The 18,551-nt window shown below is 37.5% G+C and overlaps 1 protein-coding gene across 1 annotated transcript in view; it reads right to left on the bottom strand.

Moving 5' to 3' along the window:
- Positions 1 to 1,223: 1,223 nt before the first annotated feature.
- Positions 1,224 to 18,551, bottom strand: part of OXCT1 (3-oxoacid CoA-transferase 1) — an 87,552-nt gene continuing 70,224 nt past the window's right edge. The window contains 3 exon segments of the mRNA XM_058044627.1: positions 1,224 to 4,989; positions 12,404 to 12,505; positions 14,535 to 14,615. Of these exon segments, the coding sequence (XP_057900610.1) occupies positions 4,954 to 4,989; positions 12,404 to 12,505; positions 14,535 to 14,615 (219 nt within the window). The 3' untranslated portion in view covers positions 1,224 to 4,953.

Genomic DNA, 18,551 nt, shown 5'->3' with positions numbered 1-18,551 from the left:
TCTGAAATTCTTTTGTTTAAAGCTGCCAAACACACTGTGGAATGGGTATGTTAAGATCCCCAGTCTCCAGAAGCCGATGGCTATGTGCAAAAGGAGGGTTCTGCTCTCAGAAGAATACTGCTGTACAGCAAAGAAATTATGTCCTGGCCAAGTCCCCTCCCAATTCCTGGGATCCCCAGCCTCCTCACTGGTGGGGTGGGATAGGAGCTGAAAAGGCCTTGGCTCTGAGCAAGTACTGCTAAGGATAAGGGAGACATCCCTGAGTTACCAACCCTGTGTTCAGCACAAATGCAAAACCCAGCCCCATACCAGCTACTGTGAACAAAACTAACTCTACCCAAACCCAAACCAGCACAACAGGCAAAATGGAAGACATACAAGGTACCACAAAACTTCCCAGATACGCCTGTAACTTTCTCCTCTTGTCAGAGGAAAACATAACCTTCCACATTTGTGTGAGTGAATTTCAGAGCTGCAAGATTGCTGTATTATCTCTGGGGGTTTGCCACTTACCTTCTAGTCCCCTTCACAGGGATGCTGGATTTTGACCACGCACATAAATTACTGAAGAGTTTCATTTCAGAGAAAAACATCAGGGGTTTTTTTATGAGTCAAAACATTTTTCTTCACATTTATCAACCTGCTTTCTGATGATACCGAAGAGAAAACGATTCTATGATACATTTATGCATGACCTTATGGCAGGTATGGAAGGATGACCCCACTACACACAGACATTTTCATCCCTTTGCAATCATCTACTTTATCATTCAGTAGGTGGTTAATGGAATTTGTCTTCATGTGTCATCTAGTACAATTTTCAGAGTGCAGCCACACGCTAACATCGATGATTAACATCTCAAATATGACCAGTTCTACAGCAGTTTTAATCAAAAGGTAAAAAATCTCTTCTCTAAGGACTACATATGCAGTCCATTATTTAACTTGATTGAAAAACAAGTCATTTTGAAAATGAATGTGATAATTATGTTTGAGATTGACCCAACAGAGACACCAGTGAAAAGAGAGAACATGCAGAATCCAGCTGTTAACTGATTTTTGAGCTTCATTATTTCTGTTTATCAAACCCATCCACATTCAGACAACACCTTGAGGTTTTGCCATGGGCTGATGTGCAATATGCTGGTGTGAACACAAGCTAAACTTTTACTTCTCCCAAAAGCAGAACAGAACACCTCAAAAAATGGTAACAGACAAATTAATAAACAAAACCTGCAATTTTAAACCTTTATTATATTGATTGTTTTTGCACATAGGAAGGACTTTGATGTTTAGTTTGCAGAGTTTACAGCACAGCTATGTTTTCTACATTTTTTTCCTTTTTTCACGGACAAAAAAATCAATAAAATATAAAGTGGAGTCCAGTGTGATAACATAGTAGAATCATCATCTTCTTCAGGACAAAGAGTAACAACTGTCCTTGTTTGTGACATGCTGTCAAACAGGGAATGATTTCAGTCCAAATAAACCTCAATCCCTGCAATGCCAACTATTGCAACTACTGCTCAGAGTATACCTTACCTATGAACCACACTTGTGCCCACAGAGAGGGAAATACTTAGGAGAGCTTTAATTTTTATTTTGCTTAATAAATGAATTTTAAAAGTGGATTCAAAGCTTGTTGCAATTATCTTGTGCGAACTCATGACATTTTCATAACAATACCAATATTTTAATACAATCTTTTGTCCTCAAGATACAAAAATTCATGTGTGACATACATATCTTGACTCCTGTTGCTACAGCATCATTGCTGTATATGGAGAGAGCCTGTTCTCCTTTTATCCCCAATTTTCAGCACCATGTGCTTTTGCTCTCTTGCATTAACACTGACACAAATTAGACACAGAACTCAAATGTACAGCACGTATGACAGTCTTCAAGTACTCTTCCACACGATCAAGTGTGATCCCCAAGTTGAAGAGAAACAAATATCCTCTTGCACAGACCTTAGCTTCTTATTCCTCACAACATCCCTGTGAGGTAGGAAGAAAAACATCCCCTTTTCCAGCAACAGGAGACAAGGCAGAGAACACAGCTGCTCATTCCACAAGGCAGTTAGTGGAGAACCAGAAAAGCTGGAAATCAGGAGTTCTTGGGTCCTAGTTCTTTGATTCAGAAACCAAGGTGCTAAACTCCCAGACATTAACAGGTCATTAGTCTTTTTATAGCCATGTAAAAATGACAACAATAGCTTCTGTGCGTGTACCAGCAAAGCAAAGTTCTATGGCAGAAGCAGTGTACACTTGATCCTGCCCTCAGACACTTCTCCTGCACTTCATAGATGTGTAAATGTTCATTGGAATTAACTAATCAGTCCTACAACTAATGTAGCATAGGTAATTGCAATAGAACAACATTTTCATTTATAGATTCCTTTAAGACTTGCCCATCTATTTAAATGTTTGTGTTCTTTGGTCTTTTTGGTTTTGTGGGGTTATTTTCCTCTGGGTAAGTTAACAGTAAGTGCCCTCCCTGTACAATAGTTTTTTATAATTCTTACTTACCCTAAAACCATCATCCATTTTGGGTACTCTATACAAGAGCTTTGAGTGAGGATGAACAACACACCTTCAGGGACTACATCCATTCCCTAAGAGTAGCTCTTCAGAAGGCAAAGACAGGCACCTTTTGCTGTGCACACCACCACAAGGGTCAGAACTGTCACTGACCCTTCCCACATGGATTAGGGAAGAGGCCTGCGGGCTGCTCTATTCAAAAGTGAAACTGTTTACAGTGAGCTAAAATAGTCAGGTTTTATTATATACAGATTTGTAATCTTCAAAACCTCTGTGAGCAGAACTTGAGTCTACCTCCACAGAAGAAAAAATGGTCAAACTTAACTCGTATGGAATGAGTGAGTAACACAGGCAATACATCTAAATAGCCTAAACAGAGAAAACGTGAAAATTAACATCCTGTGTTAAGATATCTTGGAGCACTATGATAAATGTAGTTTTAAGTCTTTCATGAAAATTACCTATCAACCAAATCACTTGTATACATTAGTCATGAAATTAGCACAGGTCTTTGTACAACACACTTCTTTCCCACAGGCCCAGCATCAGGTCTTGCCTATAGATTCAGGCTACTCAATGGCCTACTACCCACCAGCAGCCACGAATTCAAGTCACAGTTTAGTATCATGGGAATACTTTTGTACTGGCATAATGGTGTTTACAAAGGCATTTTGTTCATTTCTTTCTGGGATGAAGCGTAGTTTGTTATGGTATTGACAAGAGATTATCAAAGAACTGTTTAGGGTAAGTGCAACTATACAATATAATACCTCCAATTGAAGCAGTTTTACTGCTGTAAAACCCATGTATGGATCAAGACCAATTTTGTAGCTGTTTCCATGAAAGAGAAGCAATTCATATTTTAGTATGGAAAAATGCTGTACGAAGGCTAGTACAAGAGCTAAATACTGCACAATTTAGCTTGCCCAAGAAATGTGTTACATTCCTTCCATTACACACATTGACTATGATGAATCCCTTATTCACTTAGTATTAGAATGCTTTTTTATGTCATGTGCTAAACATGCTTATTACATGCATGATAGGCATTATATAAACTTCTTGTGTATCTACATTTTGTTTTTCAGTCACTTAATATGCTGTACTCCTGATGTCACACGTTATGTCAGGAATTATTTTAACTGAAGTGTTTTACATGTTCCTATTTATATAAATGAGAGAAACCATTATATTGGAGAGAACATTGTATTTTAGTAAATGTTGATTTCCAGTCAATTCATGCTCTGTGTAACAAAGACATATTGTACTGATTTGGTATGTGAGATCCAAAGCTGTCATATTATCTGTTTGCAAAAGTAACAAAATATAAAAATGATTTTATAATTAACAGGGAAAATAAGGCCTTCATCAAAATGACTCTGAGATAATGTCTTTTCATTTTGATTGTCTCAAGACATGATGAAATCGGGTTCCAAACTCTTTAGATTTTTCTGGTGCCTTGAGTGACAAGTGGTGCATATTGCTTTTACCCTTAACCATCTGTATTCCCTTCAGAAGACTCATTGAAGTGTCCAAACCTTCTCTTCCCCTGTTTCTCTATGAGGCACTGGGAAGACAGACCTGACTGTAGAAACTATATTCAGTTGCCTTTGACTGGGAGGTGAGAAGCATTATATCTGGAGAACAAGAGCAGTTCATGGGGGATAATTGTGCAGCTACCAGATGCCTGCATGAGGACAGACACTTCTTCATCTTCCTCCTTGATACTAGTCCCATTCTAGTTTGTATGACTGAAATATGAAGGGTCACAGTTGGACTTTGGGAGGTGTAGACCTCTCAGTACCAACAGACACACACTGTGGAAACAGCAGATATATTTAGGTCCCAATTATTTCCACTGGTTTAAACAATTTTGTTACAGACTGATGAAAAGGTTCAGGAAAAGGAATGTCCACACTCCCAATATCTCTCTACAGATACATATATTTGTTATAGACCACTCCAGAAAAGAAAGACCCACACCCTTAGAGGAGAATGGACGTGGTAAGTGCTATAGCTCCAGAGCAACAGATATCATCAAACGAAGAGGCAATCATAAGTTTTGCATGTTTTTTTTTTCTAATTCTGTGTAAAAACACCCTAGCATTTGGCAGAGAGACTACAAGGCATTTTTTTTTCCTTTTTTACAACAATCATTAACATTTCACTATAATATGATTCAAAACTTAGAGAATATATTCACCATTCCATTAAAGCCAGTAATGTTATGAAAGCAGAATACAATTAAACATATAGTCAAGCCTGAGTTTAACTATCTGGAAACTACTTAGAGAGCCCTTAAAAAAAAAAGAAAAAGAAAAAGAAAAAAAAAGTAACATTGCAAGACGGTCATCGATTTATTCCATTTGGAAACAAGCCTTCTTGCGAATTTAGCCCAGTCTGTAATTCGCAGTTAAATCTGCCTCATTGGTATTAGTTTTGGTGAAACCTAGCAAAAAGAACGGGAAAAAAAACAACAAACGTTGTCATACAGGTAAGATCTAGCAGTACCCACCATTCACTTCCACCTACTATAGATACTACAGTGTAGTAGATACTACAGTGGTATCTACTATTACCACTGAAGACTCAAGGCACTGTACTTATTTAACCTGCCATATTTGCAGTATATTAGAGATAAACACCACCACGACTAAATTTTCTGATGCAAGAATACAAGATATGTGTGGTGCCAGTACCCAGACTCTCCGCTTCATTTATTTTGAGATAGGTTATTGTGTAAGAATGCAAGCATATTAAACTTGGGCAGATGAACCTGTACTTGCCCCCTGCAGAGTCTTCTGTGCAGTAATGTCCATCTTTTGGAAGATGCATGCGAGCAGGGGATATGCAATGAAAGGTACACATACACAATAAACACTCTGCAAATATTGTATATGGATACATTTGATGGGATTGTCTGATGATGATATAATACAATATCAAATTTATATTTCCTATTTTTAAATGTCATTCTTCCATTCACATTCAATTTTATTTGCTCGATGATTATATAGTTAATTAATTCCAATTCTGCTTTTTTTTTAAAAAAACTTTCATTTTCCCATTCACAATAATTTTTGTGTAGGGACACATTTATGTACTCCATTATTTTAATTCATTTACTCACAAAATTCAATTAGAGATATTCTAAGATGTACAGCAGGCCAAAAATAAAACACAGTAAGCCTAAACAGGAAGGTAGATGAGGAAAGAAGGTGTAAATAGTAACAATACTTTCTATAGCAGCAGTGGTTAACATTTGCTTGAACTTTCACTCAGGTCTACACAAAACCTCTGAGGAATAGGTCTCCACAGAAGGTCCAAGCCTCTTTAATTACCTCCTGTTCCCAGCCTGATGCCCCAGGATGAAGATCAGAAATAACTCATGTGATCTTACTTTTTCAGGATGAAAAACAGTTCCGTGGATAATCTGGCCCCTAGTTGATAAATGTGCCCCATGGAAGCATCACCTACAGCATCCTCCTGCCTCCTTAACCCATCTTTTTCAGCTAAAAGTACTCAAGAAACTAACTCATGAAAGAATAATAGACAAGTGCCTTTTCAAGCATTAATGCCTCTTTCTTTTAGAGGTACAGGGATGTATTTTCTGTACCACTTAGATTTCTACGTGATCTTTCCTCCAGCCACCGTGTATCATCATTTATAACCTTATGAGACTAGCCACTGAGGAAAACTTAAGTTCATGAAGAATGTGTTTACTGTATCAAATGCTAATGAAATGTTTTCAGTGGATAGCAACAATTCATTTTTTTTTCAAAGTTGTGTGTGAACTAGGATAATAAACAGATGTAATATGTACAATGCATCAGCATTCCTATATTAGTTCCAGAAATGCTTCAACATTTCAGAGTCCAAGTAACTATGTGCCCCGCTTTATTTGGGCCTACTTGTGCCACAGACAGGGACAGCTCCATTCAAGTAGAGCTAAACATTGGAGGATGAAGATAGAAGCATTAAAATCTGTATTCAGCAAACAACAGCAAAGGCAATTACTGTAGAGATTTCTATTTTTTCTGATGTTGTTGATTTCAGTACCATCAAAACATCAAGTGTTTTACATTTGATGAGCATATTCCATTAAATGTGGTGTCTGCACATCTGACGCTAACAGCTGTCATTTGTGCGCACCACTATCCACTTCAGACGGGTCTGATGTGCCATAATGTCTGCTCAGGATAAGGAAGGTGGCAAGAGCCCAGCACCACTCACAACTGGACCCAAACACAACTTTTGCTCTAACTAAAATGTGATTAAATAAGCAGAAAAATGCCAATGAAACAAAACAGATGGTTTGTGCTTGGAAAACAAGCAATCAAGTCTGAAATGTAGAAAGCATTTCAGGACTCCCTGAGTCCACCAGAGACGTCAATCCAGTATCACTGTGTGCTAGGAAGACAGCATTTAGTAAGGGCTGAAGGGGCTTAATGCAGACCATATTCACAGTGCATAGCTTCAGAATTGCTACTTTCTATGGTACCTCCTAAGCAACACAGTCTTAATATTCTTTCACTTAGAGGAAGAACACCTGATCTTGGAAGTTTCAAATGCTTTGCTAATATTGGACAGGTAGGTGTTCCAGGAGGAGTCTGCCTGTGCAGGCCAGTATGTGGCCCCTCAACTGGTAAGAAGACACATGGGCTCTGGGGCTTGTTGCAGTCCGAGCCTGTTAAATCTCTGATTTCCAATCCCAAAGTACCCTTTTCAGCTACACAAACAGCCCTATGCTTATTTCATTGAATTTCCATGAAGCAAGCACTCCTTCAGGTTCTGATTCTGAATAAGGCTGAATCCTGTTAAGTTCCAAGTTAGTGTTCAAAAATTTAAAACAAGCCCTTAAAAAACAAAAAGCAAAAAAAAAGAAGTGCCTATTTGTTAAATTAATAAAAGTTGCTTATCTCTTATTAACACCTATTTTTCATTTCAGAAAAATGCAAACCACAATTCTAACGTCAAATATATATGTGTATATATATGATACAAAAATCTCTTAATGGTTTTTGCAGCAGTGGTGATTGATCAGGAAAAAAAAACCCCACAGCTTCCATGTAATAATCAACTCAATCTTGCAAAAGCCTCAAAAGAAAATGTTACTCAAAGGAAAATGTACTTCCACAATATAAAATCTATATCCTGTATCATTTTTAACTCAGTGGTTGAACTTGGACAGACAATTCCTTTTTAAACATACGCTAGACGTGGCAGATGCTTTTTCTATACACCACGTTAGCTTTGAACATTTTGAAAAAACAAGCTTAAAGATTAAGGGAAAAAAAAAAAAGTTGTGATGGGGATTTGTGATTTATCCTGATTATTTTTATAATTAAATATATCTGCAAAAGTATGTTCTGTCATGGTCTCATCAATGGTAAAAGGTAGTACAAGCCCAAATAGACTGCCTGCCAAGGTGGTCTATATGCTGGGCTACAGCAGATCTTATTTAAGCATGCAAGATAAGCCAACATTTTGTCTTCACAGCACAGTAAAATTGAGAGCGATTTGTTTATTTTTTACATGATGCCAGTCTATAATGAAGATTGTTGACTCTAAATCATGTTTCCTTTGACATTTTGTTTTGCAAATGTTCTGTAGGACATATTTTTCCAAGTAAGCAAGCAGGCTGTGAAATGGAACTATGTAGTCAAATGTGTCTTGAATAGGGCCATATAGACTATGAATTTCTCCTCTCCAAACAGGAGTAGTCTACATGGGCTAAGACAGTTACATATAAAGATATACCCATCTCTTAAAATCTCATTTCTGGAGAACTCAGGGAGACATTTGTTTTAGTTCAGATCATACATGGCATCTACTGAAAAAAAAGCTACTAGAAAAAGGGGTCAGTTCCTCATTTTCCCCTGATTAGCTCTGTTTCAAACTAGTAAAATATATGATCCTGCTTTTACTGTGGCAATACAGTATCACTAAAGCTCCTGTTACCGATATAAATAAACCCAAGACGTCTCTTTCAGTGAACATAAATAATCACAAGCACAACCATTACTCTTGCAAGAAAGCCTGAGGCAGAGTTTTGAAATGTGAAAAAAAAAAAGGACCAAGGAGGCTGCATTCTGAGTAACTGCCAAACACTATCCTCAAATTCCTATTTTCTGAAATTCAAAACTAAGCAAAGAACCTGTAGCTGTTTGCTATATATGTAATTCAGGCCATCAAGGGTCCAGTATTACACAACAGCAACCCAGTCTTGCTGTCAAAGATTTCCAGAGAAGATTTAGTAAGGATTTCATTGACAGCAGGACTGGGACACTGTGACCTGGAAACGTTCTTTACAGGATGTGGGGGCAGGGGAAAGGAAAGAAAGGGCTAGGGCACTTCCATGCCACAGGTTAATAAACAAATAATTGAGGTTCATGTCATGCGTTCAATCTGCAGTGCTGTAGGGACTGTGGGCACTTTTGTAAGGAGCCATAAGTAAATCACACCAACACCTGCACGTGCTCTGGCAGAGATACACACTTTGCAAACAAGCATTGCTTTGCAAGCATTTATGCAAGCTACTGCTTTCAAGGTAAGTACATGCAAATGTATAAACCAAGAAGCATCTACATTTTTCATGCCCACAGCTCGTGATTTCATGCATGACTGCAGCAGCCGAACAAAGCAGACTGTGCTGGAGTTTGCTTTCTGGAGAACCAGGAAATGATGCCTGTGAATTGTCCCTTCCTGACCTTAGAGAGACATCCCAGGGAGCCAGACAGTGAATTGTTCCAATACCTCTCATCAACTCCTAACTTCAGGCTACACTAAAGAGTTTAAGTTTTTATCACTTGTTTGAAACATTTCCAGGAAAGCACCAAAGAACGGTGGGTGGTGTTAATCTTTTCTTTGGACCTAATTGCCTTGCCCTGTCATACCTGCTGCAAAGCTTAATCTCATGGCCCAACAGTTTAATCTTATCACTTCTTTCTCTGAATTTTTTGCTTGCTTCTGCTTTCACTGCCTTGAGCACAGGCAGCTAGCCTTTACTTTGGGAAACACCCCTTAATTGAATAGATATCTCCGGGTCATCTCAACCAAAAAAAACCCAGGTCTTTTCAAACAAGCAGGTCTGGAACAAGTAAGGAGTGTTTCCAGTGACTTCTGCAAACAGAAGTCCTTTGCTGTAGTTCACATCTATTTAAATGCTTACTAAAACTTGCACTTTCAAATTCATCATGAAGTTACTCCCCAAATTAAATCCAAAAGAACAAAGCAAAGTGACTGACTGTGATAGATAAAAACATATAAAGATCATTTTTATATTTTACTTCTGGATGCTAGCAGCTTGACAGATCAGGCCAAGAAAAAGTAGTCCTGGCATTATCAAAGTTTTAAAAAATTTTCTACTAGATAATTTTTCTACTAGATAATAATTTTCTACTAGAACAAAGTCAGAAGCTGATTGAATCATTTCATTTCCACACAGAACTGCTGTATATGTGTCCTGGGGTGACATTATGATGCTTGTATCCCCATCCATATGTTCTGTGCCTTTAAGACTGTCTCTGAAGACTGAAAGTTTTGTTTGGGTTTCTCTTATCAGGGACACAGAGACAGGCAGTACATAGGGCTGTTTTCGCTCTTTTTGATTTTGGCTTTCTGCTTTGCTCGCTCTCTCTCTGCTCTCGCTTCTGCTTGCTTTTGCTTCTGCTTATTAGCTAGTTCTAGCTAAACAGTCCAAATACCTTCCTGGACTGTTTCTCCTTTCCTTCAACCATCTAGAACCTGCTCTGGACTGGGACCTGGGAGCACCGAGGATTTGCACCTTGTGGCTGCAGCAGCTGCCCAGCGCCGGAGGAACTGAGAACAGAGCGACCACCTCTGAGAGAGACTTTCTGATTTTGTCACCTTTTTCAGAGTGGTGTCACCCGGTATTGTTCATGTTGTGCGCTGGAAAGTGCTTTGCCTGTTAAATAAACAGGTTCTTTGCACTTATCTCCGAGGAATCCTTCCCGAACCAGTTGGGGGCAGGGGTCGTGTGGGTTTGCTTTCTGGAGGGGCCCTCCTTTGGAGATTCTCTACCAAATTTGCCCTAAACCAGGACAAAATATTGATGCCCATACTGGTGGCTTGCGAGAGTGGAAAAACCCTGTTTTGACTGCATTTTGGTTGCTATTACTCTGTGTTTGTTTAAAGCAGCTAATAGCCATGTTTTTTGAATTCATAATGTCTATTGGGGTGAAGGTTTGCATGCATTTCTTGTCCTTAGGGTTTTTTGAGATTTTAATACCTCTATGGTCCCTAGGTTTATTTTCTTATCCAGAAATAGCTTTGGTGTTGTCCCTAATACATAGTTTTTATATCAGAGGGGCAGTGACCAGAATAGCTATCCTGCTGAGCTTGGTGGCAATGATATGTAAAAAGTTTATAAACATGCTGGGGTCTGCTCCAGGTATGAATGTTTCATGGCTATGGTTATGCGTCCAGTTTGTTAGAGGAGGAGCAGCAGGGAATGAGGTTTTTCAGCCTCTGCTTTCCTTCTATGAATCGTTTGCATCACTAGTGAAGGATGTTCAGTTTCCCTTCAACGTTAAAGAAACCATCTTTCTGGTATTCAATCTGGTAACCTTCCTCTATACAGCCAGGTTGCTTCCACTTTAAATTAAGAAATAATAATGACTTCCCTAAAATATGACATGGAAAGCTAGGAACCTAGCATCGTTATGTTCAACAAAGTAATTCTGTAGCACCTTCCTGCACTCTGCAGTTGCCAGCTACGAGTCTTTAATCCAGCATCTTTTTCTCAGATAATTAAAGGTATTTTCAGCAGCTAACAGACCTTTATTTAAAATACCTAAGGAGAAACACACACAATCATATTTAGTTATCAGAAATACTCTCTTATGAACACAGGAAATAAATGAAATTTCACAGGTTCTTTGCTCAGGAAGTTTCCTTACTACCAAGAATATGCTCAAAATCTTAATAAAAAACCCTCGCACATACTAAATGCTCTGCAGTCTATCAATTAGGTGCCACAGCCATGCAATGAAACTCTGCAAAAAGGAGTATTTTGCTTCAAATACTCCTGAACTGTTTTTACAGCACAATTTTTACACTGTCATACTTGCTGCCCCTGCCAAAGGAGGGTTGAATTTCCCCAAAAGACTTCACAACACAGATAAAAAGATGCTGTATTTTGAAAATTTGAAATGCTGATGTAGGGACAGGCCAAGAAGAAACTATATTATCAAGCACACATGCATTCAGTTACACTCTAGAGTGCTACAGCTTTCCATGAATTATGTAGTTTTGTGTTTTCATTAAGAAAAACTTAAGAATTAATGTGAATGTCAAAAGGCAGGGGTTTTCTGGATTAATGCAGAGCATAAGTTCAATTTGTACAAGGCAGTCTTAGAGCAGTTCTTTGATTGCCACTACTAAAACAGAGGGGAAAACTGTAGTCACTCCTGTCAAGAACACTCACAACTCCACCTAAAGATAGCATGGAAAGTCAGCTACAGAGAGTTAGGTAAACTAGCTTATAGAGTGAAAAAATAAATATTTATCCATCTTTTAGAGATGAATCAATTCCCATCTTCAAAGCATAGAAATTTCCTTTCCACTTGTCTTTTTACTCTAATTTAAACTTTATCTAACTTTTTAAACTTTAATTTAACTTGATTTCTCCATCTCTCCTGGTTTTCCTAGCTTCTGATGCTTCCGACATCATCACACTATATTAGCTCCAAATTATCTTTTATTGTAAATCCCACACGTAATGTATTCAGTCCTCACGTATAAAGAAGAAACTTATTTCAACTACAAGCCTTCATGTGATAAGTATTTGTGGAGAATATTTGTTCTGACTCCAAACTGTACCGGTTTGTAAAATTACTTACTGCGAAGTCACAGCCAGTGCTTTTCTTGATATCGTCTACTGTCAGTCCTTCCCAGATTTCAATGAGGGTCAATCCCTTCTTCTTGTCCACATCAAACACTGCCTATTAAGTTTAAAAAGCACATAATTTTATTATTATTATTATTAAAAGAGAAAATGAGGATGTAAATGGAGTAACACTGAACTAAATGGTGTGCTGAAGTAGACAGTATTCCTTCAGTAACATAAAATGTTACTTTTCACTTTCATAACTGACTAATACAGGTTTCTGCTACATTTATTTGTACTGAGAAAGAGAATCTAGAATGTGTTAGAATATCTAGAATCTAGTATGTATTCTAGATATTCCAGAAAAAGTGGGGGAAAAGTGCAACTGTACATCACTGCAGAAAATGTGGACCATGTCTGCTGCTCCAATTTGAGAATGGGAGGTTCAAAGGAAAGGGCTGAGATGTTCTTTGCTGTAAGAATATGTCCACCAAGACACCACAAAAGAAACAGGGAAGAGAATGTTTTCCCAGTGTTTTATTTAATTTCATGGCCAGTAGAGAGATCATCTTTGGCTGACTATAAGTTTCTCCAACAGCTACTGCATACCCAATGCAAGTGCTAGAATTTTTAGAAGCTAGCAATGAAAGAAAAGATGCCCTGCAGAATTTTTAAAAGAAAAGTCTGAGAGGAACAGGCTGAAGGAGCAAAGGCTGTTCTGTCTGATGTCTTTATAAGATATGCACTCCACCTCTGAGAGTTCCAAGTGCATCAAATAAAAATACCTGTAAAACAATGTGCACTTTAATAGTGCCTACCAGAGGGACATGCACAGGTTGCAATCTAGTTGCCAGGGAAACCATAAGGTCTAAAGTAATTTTCCTTAAAAATAAAAGTTTAGTAGCAAACGACCAGCAAAGCTTCAACTTGAAATGAAAGTGAAGTCATACGCTTGTCACAGAAGTGTCCTGAAGCCTAGTGGTCCTTTGGGAACCACTAACCTTCATGGGACTGGAAAAAGACAGCTTCTTTAAGTTCTAAAAGAAACGCAGGGCATAAGGAACACTCCAGGATGCCAGTGTGGAAACGGAATTTGCAACACTATCCAAATGTTGTTGCACATTTATATTATTTCCTAAAAAAGCCACAAGATCTAGTAATTGATAAATATTAGAGACATTTCTACTTGTTTATTTTCTATTAGTCCTTTTTCCCTCTCATTTTCTTTGTACCTTACATTTGTACATGGCCAGTTGGTAGAAAAATAATTGAAAAAAAAGAAAACTTCCATATTTTAATAAATTTTCCTTTACTTCGTGAGGAAAAATCCTTTAGATGTAGCAATATCCCACCATGAGAAAGCAAATTCTTCATCAGCACCTTAGATGCATTGTACTTGACATGACAGATGGCTCACAGAGGGACTACTCTAAGTCCTTAAAAATGTAAACACCAAAAATAAAAGGAGAATGATTACAGCTAAAACCTTAAGTCACTTATCCTTTGCTGAAAAGATCCACTAATGTACTCTGAGCAGCAGCAGTATGAGATGCTCATATGTACTTCCACTTATACTTTCCAGAATAAACTGCTTCACAAATGGAATCAAGTAAGGACAAAAGAACTAAAGCTCTGCTACAGCCACAGGTTTCTCTCAAACAGTATGCAGTATACATGAAAGAAGTTGCAAATTGTCCAACCTGTGTGTGCTCCGCTGAAAAAAAAAAAAAAACAACAAACAAAACAAAAGGACAAAAACAAACTAAACAAAAACCTAACAAAAGCAAACAACAATGCACCTTTGCCTCCCAAGCTGTGATTACAGCTGTATTAGAAAACTGGCATGTCACAGCAAATTTTCAGAAATACTTTAGGGGAAAACAAGGAGATGAACACTTTTCATGCCTGTCACATGTGGCATCTTTGTTCTGAAGGCATCTTAGGGTACAGTTCAGTATGCCAGATGTCAAAACTTTAAAAGGAAAAATATGAGCCCCAAGACCTCTGTATCGGAACCCCAAGGCCATCTTTTCACTTAGGTGGCAACAGATACAGAATATATTCTTCAGTTTTGCTAAGCTTTGCTACTGTTACTAGGGATAGAGGAGGAAATTTTAAACAAGGAGTCAAGAAAAGTACTTTACCTTTTCTGTAATGATGCGGTCAACACATTGCTTCCCAGTAAGTGGTAAACTGCATTTTTCCAGGATTTTATGGACATTTCCCTGTGTTTAACAATACACATATACCAGTTTTTTAAAAAACTCAAATATGTTCATGAAAATCACAGCTGTCGCCATTCAGTGCTATTTAAATACTCAATGTGCTCAGAACACTCTTCAAATTCACTTCAATGGCTGACTAGTAAGAATCTTACTGTACCACTGAGTGGACTCCTGAGTTTAGAAGTCCTGCACACTGCTGCTTAATAATCTGCCCTTGCTGCTAAAATGAGATATATGGAACAAGAGATATATGGAACCTCATTATGTGAGGACAAAAATTGGGGAACAACACTATGGGCAACATATTTCCCTGTCTTATCCTTTATCACAAATGGTATGTGCAGGATCAGCCACACACAGAGGAACTTCAGATCCCCAGAGTTCAAGTGAAGAGTCATGCTGTCAAAACAGTAAATCCAGTTTACTTATCCATATTGTCTCTGGGAAAGTCCTTGGGTTTTTTTCCATTCTTCTTCTTCATTAAAAAAAAAATAGTTTAAAAAATGTCTCTTGATCATACTAAGTTAATGTAGGCTGCAAGAGCCATGAATGGATACAAGGTAGAAGGATCATTACTTTTCTGGTCAGTATTTGTAAGTGCTTTTCAGAAGTAGTAGCATTAAGTGCACACTTCTCTTATTACCCCATGCTTTTATCTTTTTGTCTAATTATCAATTTTCAGTTACGCACTTCAAAAGTCTCAGAGAATAACATGTCTCATTTAACCATTTAGAATCATCAGTTTACCTTAAGGCTTAATCAGGGGCCATCTCACAGCCAGTCTGACTCCTGGGTGATAACACAATGAGCAATCCATGTGCTTTTGAATTTATCTTTCTCTGTGAGGAACTGTTTCGTCATTCCAGTTACTTTCAATTGATCTACTTTTATATCCTGTCCATCTTGGGAATGTCCTTGTGGAATGTGCCTAAGAGCCAAGATGAATCTGTGCTATTTGTAATATCTTCATCAATATATCAGATACACTTTTCAGCCATGTGAAATGAAGTGTCTCTTCGTGGTAGCTGAGATTGAAAGGCATGGACTTATGGAGGTGAAAGCCTGAATGGCTCCTGTGGCCCCGAGAACTGATACATTTGAGCTTCTCAACACTTGAGCTGAACATTGTTGTATCACCAGCTAGCCTTAAAGATGAAATGCATTTCCTGATCTTTTCAAAGGTTAGACTCAATGATCTTGTAGACCTTTTTCAACCTAAATGATTCTGTGACTTTTGGAATACATCCATCAGGGCACTGTAAGAAGAGCAAATTAAATGGAACTGCATGATTTTTACCATCTGAATTTATTCAGATTTATTCAAGATTTGTTCAGATAAAGGAAAAGACTATTGTGTAGATACATAAAAGCTTAGGTGTTCCAGTCTGCTTTAAATAAAAAATTCTGTTGTTGAAGAACAAAAATGTCCTTAGTCTTCCACAACACGTTAAAATCAGAACTTTTCACAGAAAGGAATTTTCAATTCAGTGTTCTACATTTCAGTCATGCCCAAATCAAGTGCTTAAAACCAGTCTCCAATCTGTTTTTCTGAACAGTGTAGGCAACTCATTTCACAACATGGAACAATTACCAGCCCCTACATTACTGTGTTTTGCAAAACATGTCAATGATGGTATGGGGGTAAGGACTTGACTTCTAATTCTCTCAGGCAGCATTTAGCAAATTAGACATAAATGCATAGGGACTGTTTTGGCATTAACTAACAAGATTATATTATATTATTCTTTTCTTCATGGCTATGAAAGAAGAGGTAATTTACAAAAAAAATGCATTAAGAAAAACTAATGAATTTGACAAAAGGCCCATTTGCCAAGTGTCTCTCACTGGCCTAAGCATATAGAGCAAAAATTGAAATATCCTTCTGCAAATATGCCCTCTTGGTTCCTGATAATGCTGTAATGCACAGATTTTCTGAGGCAGAGACTATTTCCAGGCAGTGGTATTTAATTGCCATTGATGAACTCAACCTCATAAAATAGTTTAATCCTTTCTATATAGACTTAATTCCTTGAGATTTTTGCATCATTCTGCTATCATCCACAACTTTATTAGCTGGCTGTGGAAAGTGTTTCTTCTTGTTTAAACTAATTTCAGTCAGTTATCCCTACATTGTTTATGAGGCAGTGGCAATTCTGCATCCATCTACTCCATTCCTTCATCATTTTGTGTACTTGTCTGTTACCCATCCTCAACAGCAGTTCTTAAGCTGATGATTCTTCCACAATGCTTACTTCATGTTGTCTCATCTATCTTCTGTACATTTTAGTTTTCATCACATGTAATTTAAAATGTAATTAACTTGGGACTGAGCATATTTGTTTTTACTTGTAACATACTTCATATCAGAGTTTTAAAAGAGCAAAATTCCTTGAGTATTTATTTGAGTGGTTAAACAGTTACTAGTTCCACCATCATAATTTAATGTAAATTATATTCTGCCTGTGCTGCAAGGACTCAGCCTATTTCTATGTTTAAAAACTGCAACAGGTCTACTGAAAGGAAAAGAGCTATTAAACTCTTTAAAAACTTACTTTAATGTTTAACAAGTCATCATACTATCTAAAGAAAACAAACAACTAAACTTGGAAAGGATTAGAAGGTCCTTGACAAGATCATAAATCAGACAAAACTAGCACAAGAACTACCTCTTGCAGCACCTCTTGCACATGTCCAGTGAAGGCACTGCCCATAACCCATATCTTCCACCATATTTCCATTCATCAAATCTTGACTGCTGTTGATTTACAGGAAATTTTAATGACTGATGGTAGAGTTCTTATTTATTTGGAGAAAAAAATTACAGAAACGTCCCTTTACTAAAGAGCTAGCAGACACAAGAGACTGTCTCAGTACTTGCAAACTGTTCTTTCACTCAGTAGCACACTGGGCTTTGAGCAGGATGAAGGATTGTTCCTCTGATGTAGACATTCACGTGTAGTAAGTCTGATAAAATATTGGGTGTAAAGAATTGAAAAGCCATGTGTAGAAAATCAGCTCTGGAAGATGGAGTCACCCTCAACAAAAGGTTTCTGACTTTCAGAACTGGCTTCATGGGTGCTATATTTATTTGACCATTAAAAAAAAAGGGGGGGAAAAAAAAGGAAGAACACCTGAAAACTCTAACAGCAGTTTTGATCTCTAAACACTAGATTTCTATAGGACACAATCCTCACACTTGAGCAAGCAAGAAGCATCAATATGAAGACCCCAGAAAGAGGCTAGGTAATAGGAAAAAGTGCCATTTTAAAATAAGAATAAAATAAAAATATTGCATGTTGTTAATTTGGCAGTGCCTTAGCACAAAAGGCGAAGAAATGATTTATGAAAATCTGTAACTGCAGAAGTGCACGCCAGGCACACCATGCACAAAAGTGGACAAAGTAGGTATACATACACCAAAATAAATAATTCTATGCCTGACCTGCTCATAACAGTGAACCTATCTCTGTTTTCCGTCTTTTCCTGTTTCAGTACTCCTACAGACAAAACAAAAACAACCCAGCAAATAATTTCTAAACACTGTTTTGGAAAAATATTTTAGCAATAGTACTTTTAGGAGAAAAACAGGTTTGATTATACTGAGTGTGGATTCTAAGCCTTAACTAAATTCCACAGTAAGTAGACATATAGCATAAATATTTATTCAGATCACATGAATACCTAAAGTGTGTGTCTGAGCAAATGGATAACTCTCTATGTCACTACAGTTTTTGGGAGGCTGTGTGATAGTGATGCAAGCCATGAAGATGAATTCATTTAATATTTTCATTTACTCATATATGCATATGAACATGACAACTATCAGGTTAAACTCAGCCCTGTTACTCAAAATGTGCTCCTTGAGATTACAATTTAGTATAAATTGTGAAATTACAATATTTTTCAATATATATTTGTGTTTATTTTTAAGTGAAA

This window comes from Melospiza georgiana, chromosome Z (genome assembly GCF_028018845.1).
Source record: "Melospiza georgiana isolate bMelGeo1 chromosome Z, bMelGeo1.pri, whole genome shotgun sequence".
Taxonomy (NCBI): domain Eukaryota; kingdom Metazoa; phylum Chordata; class Aves; order Passeriformes; family Passerellidae; genus Melospiza; species Melospiza georgiana.
The sequence above is the reverse complement of the archived record's forward strand: the minus strand, read 5'-3'. Positions and strand labels throughout refer to the sequence as shown.